General features: G+C 37.1%; 1 protein-coding gene across 3 annotated transcripts in view; it reads right to left on the bottom strand.

Annotated features, from left to right (window-relative positions):
* LOC141450687 (uncharacterized) overlaps positions 1 to 13,508 on the bottom strand; it is a 91,783-nt gene that overhangs the window by 43,485 nt on the left and 34,790 nt on the right. For 2 of the 3 annotated variants that reach the window (XM_074121347.1, XM_074121348.1), the window contains exon 2: positions 1,326 to 1,945. The exons of the other annotated variant lie outside the window; for it this stretch is intronic. In XM_074121347.1, coding sequence (XP_073977448.1) covers positions 1,326 to 1,923 — 598 coding nt within the window. In that variant the 5' untranslated portion in view covers positions 1,924 to 1,945. The remainder of the gene's footprint in view (positions 1 to 1,325; positions 1,946 to 13,508) is intronic. 3 annotated transcript variants of the gene reach the window in all.

Genomic DNA, 13,508 nt, shown 5'->3' with positions numbered 1-13,508 from the left:
TTCCCTCATACCAAAAAATATATGTAAATAAATAAAACGGTTTAGAATTTGTCCTAAAAAGATATGAGTGAGTCGATTCACACGATTCCCTCATACCAAAAAATATATGTAAATAAATAAAACGGTTTAGAATTTGTCCTAAAAAGATATGGGTGAGTCGATTCACACGATTCCCTCATACCAAAAAATATAAGTAAAATAAACAAAAAGGTTTAGAATTTGTCCTAGGAATGTGTTGTAAGGATAATAACCTATTATCCCCTATAACCTATTTATAACCTATTTATTAAAAAAAAAAAAAAAAAAAAAAAAAAAATTGACTTCAATATTATAAACGTTAAGTGTAAAGAACAATAGTGTAGCTTAGTTGTTTTATCTAGGTTGGCTGCGATCAAATTATGACTCATCAATTTCTTGACAGCAAAAGTAATTTTTTTGAAATCATTTTTCGAGATACATTCTTAGGATAGATGAGAGAGAGAGAGAGAGAGAAAAAAAGGCTCCCCTCTACAGAACTAATTTCGCTGCTTTTGTATGATTTGATTCCCAATCTATACGTAAATCGTTTAAACAGAATAAAGCGTACTTGATGAGATTACAAGTTAAATAAAAGAAAAAAAACTTTTATCACAGCTGCAGATCTTCACCCAAAAAAAAAATATTTCAGCGCAGGAAGTACGTCATAATTACCCCCTCCCAAAATGCAAACTCAGATGAAAATTTGACACTATTGTGAAACGTTTAGGTAAATAATTGATCATGATTAATGTGAGCTCTTTCTAATAGAAGAATGAGCAAGCGAGTGATGACGAAATTCAACTTGAATATTATAAAAATAAGTTGATTAAATAAAAATAAAAAAAACAAGGGTATCAGAGTGCACCACCTCCTGGAGAGGAACATCTGTTCCATCCATGATGGTCCTATATTTAGTAGGGAATCTAATACAACATTTAATGTATCCTACATGGGGATGGGGATCCAGCTCCATCTAGTGACCAATATTGTTACTCTAACCAAACAATTCTTATAAAACTTTTATCCAATAAGTATAAAAATCGATTAACGGCAAAAACAGTTTGAAGCGATTAATACTATCGATTCTCAGTTAATATAAGTTTTTCGATCCCCCTGAGTCCCCAAAGAAAAGTGTATTTTCATAATATTAATTAGTATTGGCTCTGAATCGATGTCGAGAAAAGAGTAAATTAATGGTGAACAAGAAATTTTTAAAACAATGCTTTGCAATATACTAATAATTCTTTTTTTACAGTTACAATTCTTACATTTTGAAGACGTTAATCAGAGAGAGGTTAATCACTTACCTAGCAGCTGTTCCAGCAAGGAGTTCGCCTGCTGTTGTCCAGCTCCTTCTCTGGAAGTGAGTATCTCCAGGACGGCTCTAGATGTTGGATCACGTCCAGGTTTACTAGTATTCTTTGCTTCCCATTTAAGATAAGTCCATTTTTTCCGCACATCACTTTCAGATCTGTGTATACCCTCCACTGAGGACACTTGTTGCGCTACCTCGTGCCACGCTCTAGCCCAGCCAATGCCACCGGCCACGCCAAATAATACTGTATCCTTACGATTGGCCACGGCCGCCAAAAGTGCTTCTACTTCGCGTGAAGTGAAATTCGTTTTTCTCTGTTTCATTGTGGACGAATTAGAGCTACCGGTGACGGCCGGCGATTGGCCACCTCCGCCTCCACCTCCTCCGCCACCGCCTCCGCCGCCACCTCCACCTCCACCGGTCGGTGTAGTCCCATTTCCGGAGGCTCCAATATTGGCAGATCCTGTCGTCACACCACTGCTTCCGTTGCCACCTGTAGCCGCGGCGTTTGCGTTGTGCCACATCATCTTGTTAAAGTTATGTGATGCTGCCGCGATCTGCAGGAAAGTAAGGTCGGGCACACATTCCATTTCGCTCCGAGCAACAGTTTTTCTAACATGGAAGAACAGAAAAATAAATTATAAAATCTATAATCATATCTTTAGAAAATAGGGGAATAAAAATATCAACAATTAGCGGGTTGAGAGAGTAGCAACTTTGCAGAGAATGTCAATCAACGCTGAGTCATCTCATGAAGGTCATGCTAAACTTGATTGAGTGATAACAAAAGGACGAAGAAGATGCAAAACGTCTGCTAATGACGTTCAATGTTTAAATAAAATCTGGAGTGTACACTCTCAAGACTATTATCTCACAAAGGTTCTAAACTCACAAATTTTATTAAAACAAAATAATTTCATTTTAAAATTTTACAAATATTACACTGAAACGTTACAGGAAACCTACCCGACAGTGACGTGTGCAATGCGAAGTTAGCGGAAAATACTGGGAGCCATTTTCAGAAAGAGGAGTAATGATGTACTTCCGATTAAGAAAAATGTTTCCCGGATCGAATTTTCCGGAAAGAGCTGAACATATACACAAATCGTTGGAGCCGTGGGAAAATCGAAAAATAATGTTCATCGAAGTACTTCCGGTAGACCGATGTGAACCAACCAATTGTAATAGGGTTCTGTAATGGCGGTACCTATGTAAGAAATCGACAAATTTTATCTTTCTGCGAGTTTTCGTTCATGAGTTATTCACACAGCAGAGATCGAGATGAAAAAAAAAAATTGTAAAAACTACTTTTTCGTCTTAAAGGAGAAATCGGGTATTTCCGGTGAAATCTCAAAATAGAAAATCTTCAAAATTAGAACTAGAAAAGAGTGAGATAAGATAAAAACTGAAGAAAATTTTATTAATTATAAAATGTGTTTATATTCACATCAAACTATGTTTAACTCAGGCAGGATCCACTATCAAATCCAGGTGCACCTAGTGTAAGGATGCTGTGAATCAAAGAGAAGTACATTACAAATTGAGCCAGCTGATTTACTTAGACATTGTATCAAACAGGCACCCTGGAACATCTAACAGCAAACTGTTGAAATAATTTTTTGCCTACAAACTCCAGGTAAAGGGGAAAAAAATGGAGTTTCTTTTTTTATCTAACAAATATTTGAGAATTCTTTTGTTACCTGGAAAATTAATATTAGCAGGAACGTCATCAGGAAGATATGTGATCTTCCTTCAAGACGGAGGGTGGAGGCAAAAAAAAAAAGGAAGATAGAATGCCTCTGAAGGTACAAAAAAGGTTATAATTTCTCGCTAAGATATTTTTACTTCAGGTAACTTTCGGACTGCCTAAGGGCTGCAAGATGTTCGACTACAAAAAAAAAAAATCGAACTGCAAATAAAAACAGAACATTCTTGGTGTGAACCGGCTCACATTATATTCCTCTTAATTCATTTCAAATAAATTGCCTATTTTTTCGGCCCGGGCTTTACGTCCAACTACCAATTAGGTGTCGTGGACGGAGGCGACTAGCAAACATACTTTACTATAAATTTCTCACATTAACCATTAAATAAAATCCAAGGCCTAGAGACAGGGAATCGAACCCACTAAACCAACAACACATCTTTGCTTTGCGGGTCTAGTATCTTAACCGCTCGGCTATCGTGGCCGCCTGATTCATATCAAATATTTTTATTATTCATATCTAATTTTTAAAGTACCCACCATTTTCGAAATAATGGTTAGATTATATTTACCTCAAAAAGGGGAAAAGATTTGCAGCAAACTGGAGACTTCAGGAGGACCCCCTGTGACGTGGGAGAAGAATTAAATGTTGCTTTAAAGGGAACCTTGAGTAATTCTGAAATGAACTAATTGTAAATAATCATAATAATAATACAGGGAAGGGATTAGCTGAGGTTAGCATACTGGACTCCCACGCGGAGGTCCCGGGTTCGAATCCAGCTGCTGACCCTTAGATTTTCTCTTCCTAGGAGCTTCTTACAGCTCACTGTCCGGTGATGGACAGTGTTGTCTGTAACGAGAGAACACTGTCCGGAGGCCGGCAGTGCACTGAAAAAAGCTCCGGGCGCCAATGACCTTAGATGTTGACGCGCCTTAAATCATAAAAAAAAAAAAAATAATAATACGTAATAATAATTACGTAAACTTCGATAAGAGAAACTCGGGGTGAGTGTTCAGATCAAATCTTTCTTTTTTTGGATTGCCAAAAGCAATGACGTGCTACAATATTTTCTTCGTGACCACTTCTCAGTCACAAAACTCTGGAATTGGAAATAGCCACAGACACAAAATTGCCGAGGCTAAATTACTAATGTCTTGGTGTACGTATATACGTACAATTCTACTATCTTTCTCAGTCACTAGTTTGGAGAAATGTGTATTGTTTCACGGATCGACATGAAGGAGAAGAAGGTGGAAGAGGTAGACAGAAACAAAAGATAAAGGGAGATAATGGATCTCCGCTAGAATGGTGAAAAATATTCAGGTATATGGTGCGAGCGATAGACAAACGGAAAAAGGAGAAGATGTATAAAGAATTATGTAGAATTATTAAAGGAGAGAGATGGACGAAGTTTGTGTGGCAGGGGGGCGAGGGTCGTTAGAAAAAGTAATAATAGGTTCTGGAATAAGCGTAATGGCTCTGAAACTCAACAGACCAAAACTTTTTTTTTTGGGGACTTGGAGAAAACTTAGCTATCGGGGAGGGGAGCGGCCCAAGGAGGGGCGAGCAGGGGGCGGAAATTGATCTGCCTCCCACTACTCAAGTCGCTCTCCTGCACAGCTGCATTTGGAAATAAAAAATATTTTTATAAAAACCCCGCTCGCGCTGGAAGTACTGGATAGCCTCATCACTCAGGGCTCTCCTATGGCCCTCACAAGTGGTGGGGGTAAGGACCAAAGTAATAACTCCTGTGCAAAGAGGCTAAACACAACAAAGGAACATCGTGCACGCACTTCCGGTCTCTACTCTTTTTCAAAGAGGAAGTAAGAGAACGAAGGGAAAGGAAAAAGACAACTACGTCATTCTTTTTTAATTTTTTCACTCTCTCTCTCTTCCCCTGCGCTGTTTGTAATTTTGTGTTTTTTATCTCGGGGTAATTTCTGCCGCTTGGGCTTAAAAAAATGGGGGGGAGATCTTCATGGACCATTGCTCTGGGGGAATTTGTAATTTTTTACTTCATTCATTTTGGGGCGACTTTTTTTAAGTCTGCGAGCCAAATTTGCTTGCCAAAGTAACCTTACACACATTCCACGGCAAATTCAATGTGTTCTTCCTCTTCACCCCTCTTTCGGAAAATGTTGCAATCGTGCAAAACGTTTTTTGATATCGAGGCATCAAAAAAAAAAAGTACGATTCGAATTCGGCTTTTTCCCCTTTAAAGGTTGAGAAAGGAAGCCGATTATTATTTTCAACCGGAAGTATCTGTTTTCAGTATGCCCTTTCAAGTCTGAAGAGGAAGTCTACGCCCACCAATAATCATTCGGCAAAAACGCGTTGCCCCGGAAGAAAAGTTTCGTAATAGAAGTTGTAGACCACCAAAAGTTAAAGCCATTTTAGAGAAATACTTTTAAATCCGGTGTAGTGGAAGTTCCGGTCCACTGGCAGGTGCCCCCCTCCCCCGTAATAGGTCACAATCCAAATATTAGGTTTCAGCTGTCCAAGAATCATAAAACACACACCACAAAAAGTAAAACTACATTTTTTGGGGGCCCCCAAAATGGTTATTTCCTGTAAAAATTTTGATACACGTAAATTTGACGTCAATATGCTTGCCTTGTCTAGATAGAGATAGCAGTAAACTAGCCGTGTGTCATACATCAAGTTGAGTTATTGAACGAATCAAAGTGGGGATAACAGCCGCCCTACCATTCTCCTCTTGATGAGGAGACTTGATGACTCTACCGAGAAAATCATTTACTATGGTGAATTTTTTCCAAGGCTTATCTTGACCATTTCCACCCCCCCACCCCATCGGCCGGCAAATAATTGTAATGGAAAAATCTATTCACCTAGCTTTTCTTTTTCTACAAAAAGAAAATAAAAAAAAATATGGAATTAAAATGTTAAATTAATGTTGACAAAGCGAATTATATATTTTTTATGCAGATTTGGAAAAAAATACATTAGTGCAAACACATAAAACTGGGAGGTCAATGATTGGATGTATGAACCTAACTGAGGACGTTTAGTAACGTGTAGGACGTCGACAGTATTTTGATGGAAAACCAAAGGCAACGTACTGGAATGTAATTTTTTTTGACGATTCATTCGTATTGTCCCACCTCACTGTTTTTTAAGGGAGATGTCCCAAAGAATTGAAAGGAGAGGTAAAAAGTTAAAGGCCTACCATTGGAAGGTAACGACGAATTGGATGTCATCTCCGAAATGCGATTCTGGAAGATGTGCAAATTATCTACATTGACTCAAAAAGCATTTTCCAATCCTGTGAATTCCTTTCAGATTTGGGAATAAGAAGGAATCAGAAGGGGGCCATATAGGACAAATACTTCAATAATTCGCGCTTAAAATCCCAAAGTCAGCTTACTGCGCTGTTGAAAGATGTTTTTTTTTTACTTTTGCTCACATCCCAGTAGCAATGGAGCATCAGGAAAGGACAGGATCCCTACTGGGCGTCTAAAATATGCTCTAGGAGGACCCATGGAGGCAAATGTTCCACCTATTTTGGCATTTAGTTGCAGAAACTTATGTCCAAGGACGGTCACAAGCCGTGTTCTGCACAAAATCTTTGCACAAGCTTCCTGGATACGATTTACAAAGTACTGTCAATTCTTCTGATGGAGAAGAGTGAATAATTGGCCGTAGAGTTTTGAGACAAAATACGTACACGTCCAAGATGGATGACATGTTTGCCTTGAGAATGCCGAGAAATGTTATCAATTCGTGACGTACCTCTTCACCATCATTGAATAGTCCTGAAGCAAACGTGGAAAACCGGATGGAATTATAACGTTAGATGCTCCCAGTTGAGATTACCCAAATTGAACGAAAATGGTCTTAGAGAATTTACAAGGCTGTGTGAAAATAGCTGGCCCGATATAAAAAAAAAGCTGCCAAATTTTCAATGCAGATTTTTCACCAGTAACTTCCGTTTACGGGGTCTCCTGGGTCCAAAGAAGTGCTTCTTATTTAAAACTGGATTTCCCCTAAACTTCATATTTACCTTCCATGTTCGTAGATCTAAAACTTTTATTGGAATAATTATTCTTGGGGGACTTCGTTTTTGGGGGCAGTTCTAGGGATGGATAGGGGTAGACTTGCCTCTAGAGACATTTCACTGTAATTGTAAGTGTACAATTTGTTTTGAAATTCCTGGTTTGATAGAAAATTTATGGGCTAGAATCTGGATTAATGCAATAGGAGAAGGTCGGCTGAGTGTTCACAAAAGATTTAATTTTCCAGGCAATCCAGACAACTTTTCCAGTATAAATCCACCCAGAAGCTGGACCAAAATCTCGCCAGTTACTGTTACTGTAAACGTGTGAACAATAATAAACACAATCTCTTTTGCATCCCAGTAAACGGTAGCCATGCCCTATCCGCTAGGTTAAATCGACTTCATCTTTTTTTTTTTTTTAGGGCCCACTTCCTTCCGTTATCGTTTTTGGCGGGAACAGTAAAGTCATATGTTAAAAACAAACAAATATTTCCGGCAAAATTCGTTTTTACAACGGGTCATGGACAGCATGTTGACGCAAGCTTCTTCCCAGTCAGTTTCACGATGTTTGACGTAGCGTTCATCTCTTGAAATGCCCACGATGTCAGCCATCTGATATCTCTCCTTAGTGGTTGCTGAATTTGGATCATCCTAGAAACCATCTGGGCACATTTTCTATACAAAGAAATGGAGAAGAAAAAAGATAGATAGGGCAAAGGACTGTTTGAAGAAGAGGACGTGGTTCTGGCTGGGCTAATCAGAATGGAAGAAAATAGTGGGAGCCAAGGAAGGAATTCTGCTGGCAGCTGAAGGTGTGCATATTTTTGGGAAGATCGACACGCGCAATGGGCGGAGTCGATGGAGTAGCCCCCTATGACATCTTGTAGCCCATTACTGCTTCAAGCAACCCAAGAGAGCGGTGGATTAGACGCCTTGACGAAGCCAACACTACACAGTTAATAGTTTTGAGGATTTTAAGTAGATAGTGGAAGAAGGAATACGCTGAAGGCAAAGTCAACAAACTGAAGAGGTCGGCACTTTATTGGCTCCGTCCAATCTCGCCCAATCCCTAAAGTCAAGGTTCTCTTCTATTTGGAAAATAATTAGCGATGTGTATTTTTTTTCCATCGATATTGCTTAATCATGAATATGTAGAGAAATAGTTTTTATAAATAGCTGATAAATAGCAAATATCAGCAAATCTAGATTAAATATTTTCACAATTAGTTAATGAGTTTTCTCACGTAAACACTTCCAAATAGGTTTTCTTCACTGTTCTTACTGCCTCAGACTGAAAGTATTACGATCACATCAAACTTCCAGGGTTTTGACAGGAAATATCCCCCATCTTTGACACCTCTTGATCAAGCAACTAGCACTCACACGACTTTTTCTTCTCTTGTCAAAGTTCAAACCTTTGATAATATTTATCCCTTTAGAAACCCCGCCAAAAGTACTTTTAGTAGAATTTTTGAGGGAAAAATTGTTTTTAGTTGTAAAGTTATGTGTTTACAAATAGTTTTTTTTTTTTTTACTTTTAAAGAAGATTTAACTTTATAAAGTTTATGTCAAAGAAGCCGACGACCAAATATTCTATCTATTCAACAAGACGGTTACTTAGGGTACGTTCACAACGGAGCTGTGAGCATAGATGATAGCGGAGATGATAGCAGTGATGCTTCAGCGCTTATAGAATAACCTAGTACATTCTTATGTGAGCGTGCACAACGAAGCTGCGACTAGTGACTCATACTCGCTGCTATAAACGAGCATAGATGATAGAATTGAATTTTTCATTTTTCTGCTAGCTGAACTCCAGTATCGGAGCTTCAAAATGGACGTCGAAAAATTGCTGTCTTTACTCATTATTTTTGGTTATTATTTTATCATTTACTTTTAAACAATATTTTGTTTTTTAAATCGTGCTTACATTTATTTTCATGTGTATTTATTTGTTTTTTTTTTCCAATAAAACCATTACTTACCTAAGAGTAATCACTAGTTTTTCTTCTATGGTTATAGGATTTCCATGACAATTTTTCCAAAGTTTTCTTAATTTTGACCTTATTTTTTCTAAAATATAGTCGAATGTGGGTGGACCCATCCTCACATATTCAAAAAAACGATCCGGATAATTTCTAAGTTCCTTATATAAATAGTGAAATTCGCCCAAAGTACTTCGTTTTTTATTTATGGTATGTACATGATATTTTCTAAAGCGTTTTTTCTTTAAAATATACCATTTCATGGCTGCTGAACATAAAAACTCTTCTTCACTTCTCGGGCATGTTGCATGTATCACAGCTTCGTTGTGCACACTAATCAGCGATTATATTTTACTCTATCAGTTATCATCTCTGCTATCATCTATACTCACAGCTCCGTTGTAAACGTACCCTACCTAAGCTGTGAGTATAGATGATATCAGAGATGATAACTGATAGAGTAAAATATAATCGCTGATTAGTGTGCACAACGGAGCTGTGATACATGCAACATGTCCGAGAAGTGAAGAAGAGTTTTTATGTTCAGCAGCAACAAAAAGGTAAATTTTAAAGAAAAAACGCTTTAGAAAATATCATGTACATACCATAAATAAAAAACGAAGTACTTTGGGCGAATTTCACTATTTATATAAGGAACTTAGAAATTATCCGGATCGTTTTTTTGAATATGTGAGGATGGGTCCACCCACATTCGACTATATTTTAGAAAAAATAAGGTCAAAATTAAGAAAACTTTGGAAGAATTGTCATGGAAATCCTATAACCATAGAAGAAAAACTAGTGATTACTCTTAGGTAAGTAATGATTTTATTGGAAAAAAAAACAAATAAATACACATGAAAATAAATGTAAGCACGATTTAAAAAAACAAAATATTGTTTAAAAGTAATTAATAAAATAATAACTAACAATAATGAGTAATGACAGCACTAATTAATTTTTCGACGTCCATTTTGAAGCTCCGATACTGGAGTTCAGCTAGCAGAAAAATGAAAAATTCAATTCTATCATCTATGCTCGTTTATAGCAGCGCGTATGAGTCACTAGTCGAAGCTTCGTTGTGCATGCTCACATAAGAAGGTACTAGGTTATTGTAAAAGCGCTGATGCATCACTGCTATCATCTCCGCTATCATCTATGCTCACCGCTCCGTTGTGAACGTACCCTTAGGGACAGCGGATTCCCTTCAAATTTAAACATTCATTCCTCCTACTTTTGATGTTTATTAATACTTGACGAGTGACCAGACCCACTAATGGCGGTTTAGAGGGAAACCTAACCTACCTCTTTCACCAAGAAATATCCTTTTAAAACTAATTTTCCCCCTGGAGCAAGGGTAACCTAATTTAGGGCAACCGTAAATCACGTTAGAAAAATAAACAAAAAATAATACACAGACATTTACAAGAATAAATCGTATAGAAACATTTGTGATAACCTGAATCCTTTAACTGATTCAAAAAAAATTAGATTCAGCTCTTTCGATGGATCGATTTTTGTGACCCCCTCCACCCAAAAAAACCAATAGGAATATGGTCGAAACAAATCGAAAATATCAAATATGAAATATCTGTGATATTCAGTGTTATGGTGATCATAAATTTCACAGATCCACTTTTTCGTACTCTGGTTACCTTAGATAGACCATTTCCGGTAGAAACAAAGCTAAATTCAGTAACGTGTTACTTTCAATTGAAGAATTTTGAGCCAAATCGAGAGTCCATTAAAAAAAATAAAATGAATAAATAAATAATAATAATAGTAATAATAAGAAGAAAAAGAATAAGAATAAGGGAACGGAATAACTATGAGGTTATTCCCACGCGGAGGTCCCGGGTTCGAATCCAGCTGCTGATCTCTTAAGACGTTCTCTACCTAGGAGCTTTTTACAGCTCACTGTCCGGTTATGGACAGTGTTGTCTGTAACGAGAGAACACTGTTCGGAGGCCGGCAGTGCACTGAAAAAAGCTCCGGGCGCCAATAACCTTAGATGTTGACGCGCCTTAAATCATTAAAAAAAAAAAAAAAAAAAAAAAAATAATAGCAGGGAAGGGATTAACTATGCGGTTAGCATACTGGACTCCCACGCGGAGGTCCCGGGTTCGAATCCAGCTGCTGACCCTTAGATTTTCTCTTCCTAGGAGCTTCTTACAGCTCACTGCCCGGTGATGGACAGTGTTGTCTGTAACGAGAGAACACTGTTCGGAGGCCGGCAGTGCACTGAAAAAAGCTCCGGGCGCCAATAACCTTAGATGTCGACGCGCCTTAAATCATTAAAAAAAAAAAATAAGAATAATAATAGCAGGGAAGGGATTAACTATGCGGTTAGCGTACTGGACTCCCACGCGGAGGTCCCGGGTTCGAATCCAGCTGCTGATCTCTTAAGACTTTCTCTTCCTAGGAGCTTCTTACAGCTCACTGTCCCCGGTGATGGACAGTGTTGTCGGTAACGAGAGAACTACTGCCCGAAGGTCGGCAGTGCATTGAAAAAAAGCACCAGGCGCTAATAACCTTAGATGTTGATGCGCCTTAAATTATTAAAAATAATAAATACGAATCCGGAAACCTCAAAATGATATCTCCTGTGAAAACTCCAATAGAAAATTTTGGAAAGCTCTCAATGCTTTTCCTTTCAAGTAAAAGAAAAATTCCAAATGCTGTTTTATTTTATTTATATTTTAGAATTAGTAGCACGATTCCAAAATATGAGTAATATCTGTTTACTTAAGTAAATTAGTTGTACGCCATTCAGTACGTATTATTCATTCGTGTACTTATGACTAAATCGAATTTAAATAAAAATAGAATATGAGGCATAATTTCGATAGTTCTACGTTGTTCGTCATCAAGCAACGGGAAAAGAAAACGTTTGCTAAAGGAAATTTAAAAAAAAAAAGATTTTTTCCAATTAGTAAAAACTCAATTAGAAAATTTTATCAGGATTACATTGCTTTTCTATCGTTAAGAGTTATTAAAGAAATTTAGCATAAATAAAAACATAAAAGCAACAAATTTCAAGAACTCTTGGGAAACAGAGAAAAAAACTCCAAGGATTAATAAATAATTGCTTTCAACGAATTAATATGTTATTAAATTAAATGGATTATTGTTTAGATAGCAACTAGTTGCTAGATTTGAGGGCAAAAATATCGAAAAAAATAAAAATAAATCAAGGTTCTAACAAACGATTAGTTCGTGAGTCAGTCAGCTAGTGTAGCGCGATAGGGAAACAATAGTGAAGTCCAAATCTTTGCACCAAACTAATTACCTCTGAGGATGGATGTAAATCCGAAAACCAGTCAGATATACAATAAATATGCGTGCTAAAAGAAAAAAAAAAATTACAATTTTACGCAGTAATAAAAAAAAAAGACGTCATTATGTCAGGTTAAACCGGACCTTACTCCTACCCCCCCTCCCAAAAAAAAACAATATTAGAAATAAATGGTTCAAAGTTTAAACTTGCTGCGGATATTCATGTTCCAGATATTCTGCGGATATTCTGTTTACTATACTTCCTCCAGATGCTGGGCAACTACAGCCTAAGTATGAAATGAAAACTATGTCCGGTTGCGTATTATGTAAATCTGAGACTGTATGATAAATATGAATGTCTGAAAAAGAGATGCTATCTAGTGGAAAACTCAGTTACAAGTTCAGTTCTCTGGTTCACCGGGGATATTCCTTGAAGGAAGATGATCGCGGGGCGGAGGGCCAGAGTCTCCTAGGTAGGTTGTAAGTGAGAAAAGGGAATGAACAGGTTGGGATGATAGAGTCAAGGATTTTTTTTTGGGTAGTGCTTTTTAATCAATTTTTTTTTTTTTGAAAAGTAAGAAAAACAAGTTTGGGGCGCTGGAAATTTCTTTGAGTACCAATTATTAGTACACTATTGTATCTTGATCATTAGTACAGGATAGTATCCTGATCATTAGTACAGGATTGTATCCTGATCATTAGTACAGGATTGTATCCTGATCATTATTAGTACAGTATTGTATCCTGATCATTAGTTCAGTATTGTATCCTGATCATTATTAGTGCAGTATTGTATCCTGATCATTAGTTCAGGATTGTATCCTGATCATTATTAGTACAGTATTGTATCCCGATCATTAGAACAGGATTGTATCCTGATAATTAGTACAGGATTCTTTCCTGATCATTAGTTCAGTATTGTATCCTGATCATTAGTACAGTATTGTATCCTGATCATTAGTATAGGATTGTATCCTGATCATTAGTACAGAATTGCATCCTGATCATTAGTACAGGATTGTATCCTGATCATTAGTACAGAATTGCATCCTGATCATTAGTACAGGATTGAACAGGATAGCTTGGTTGAACCCCAAACCTCAAATCTAAAGAGGTAGTTTTTAGTAAATATTTTTCCAATGAACTGTGTAAAATAAAGTGAAATTTAGTAAATTTTCTTTAGCTCCACACCA

Source organism: Rhodnius prolixus, unplaced genomic scaffold (assembly GCF_049639745.1).
Source record: "Rhodnius prolixus isolate KJV_2025 unplaced genomic scaffold, Rpr scaffold_8, whole genome shotgun sequence".
Classification (NCBI taxonomy): domain Eukaryota; kingdom Metazoa; phylum Arthropoda; class Insecta; order Hemiptera; family Reduviidae; genus Rhodnius; species Rhodnius prolixus.
The sequence above is the reverse complement of the archived record's forward strand: the minus strand, read 5'-3'. Positions and strand labels throughout refer to the sequence as shown.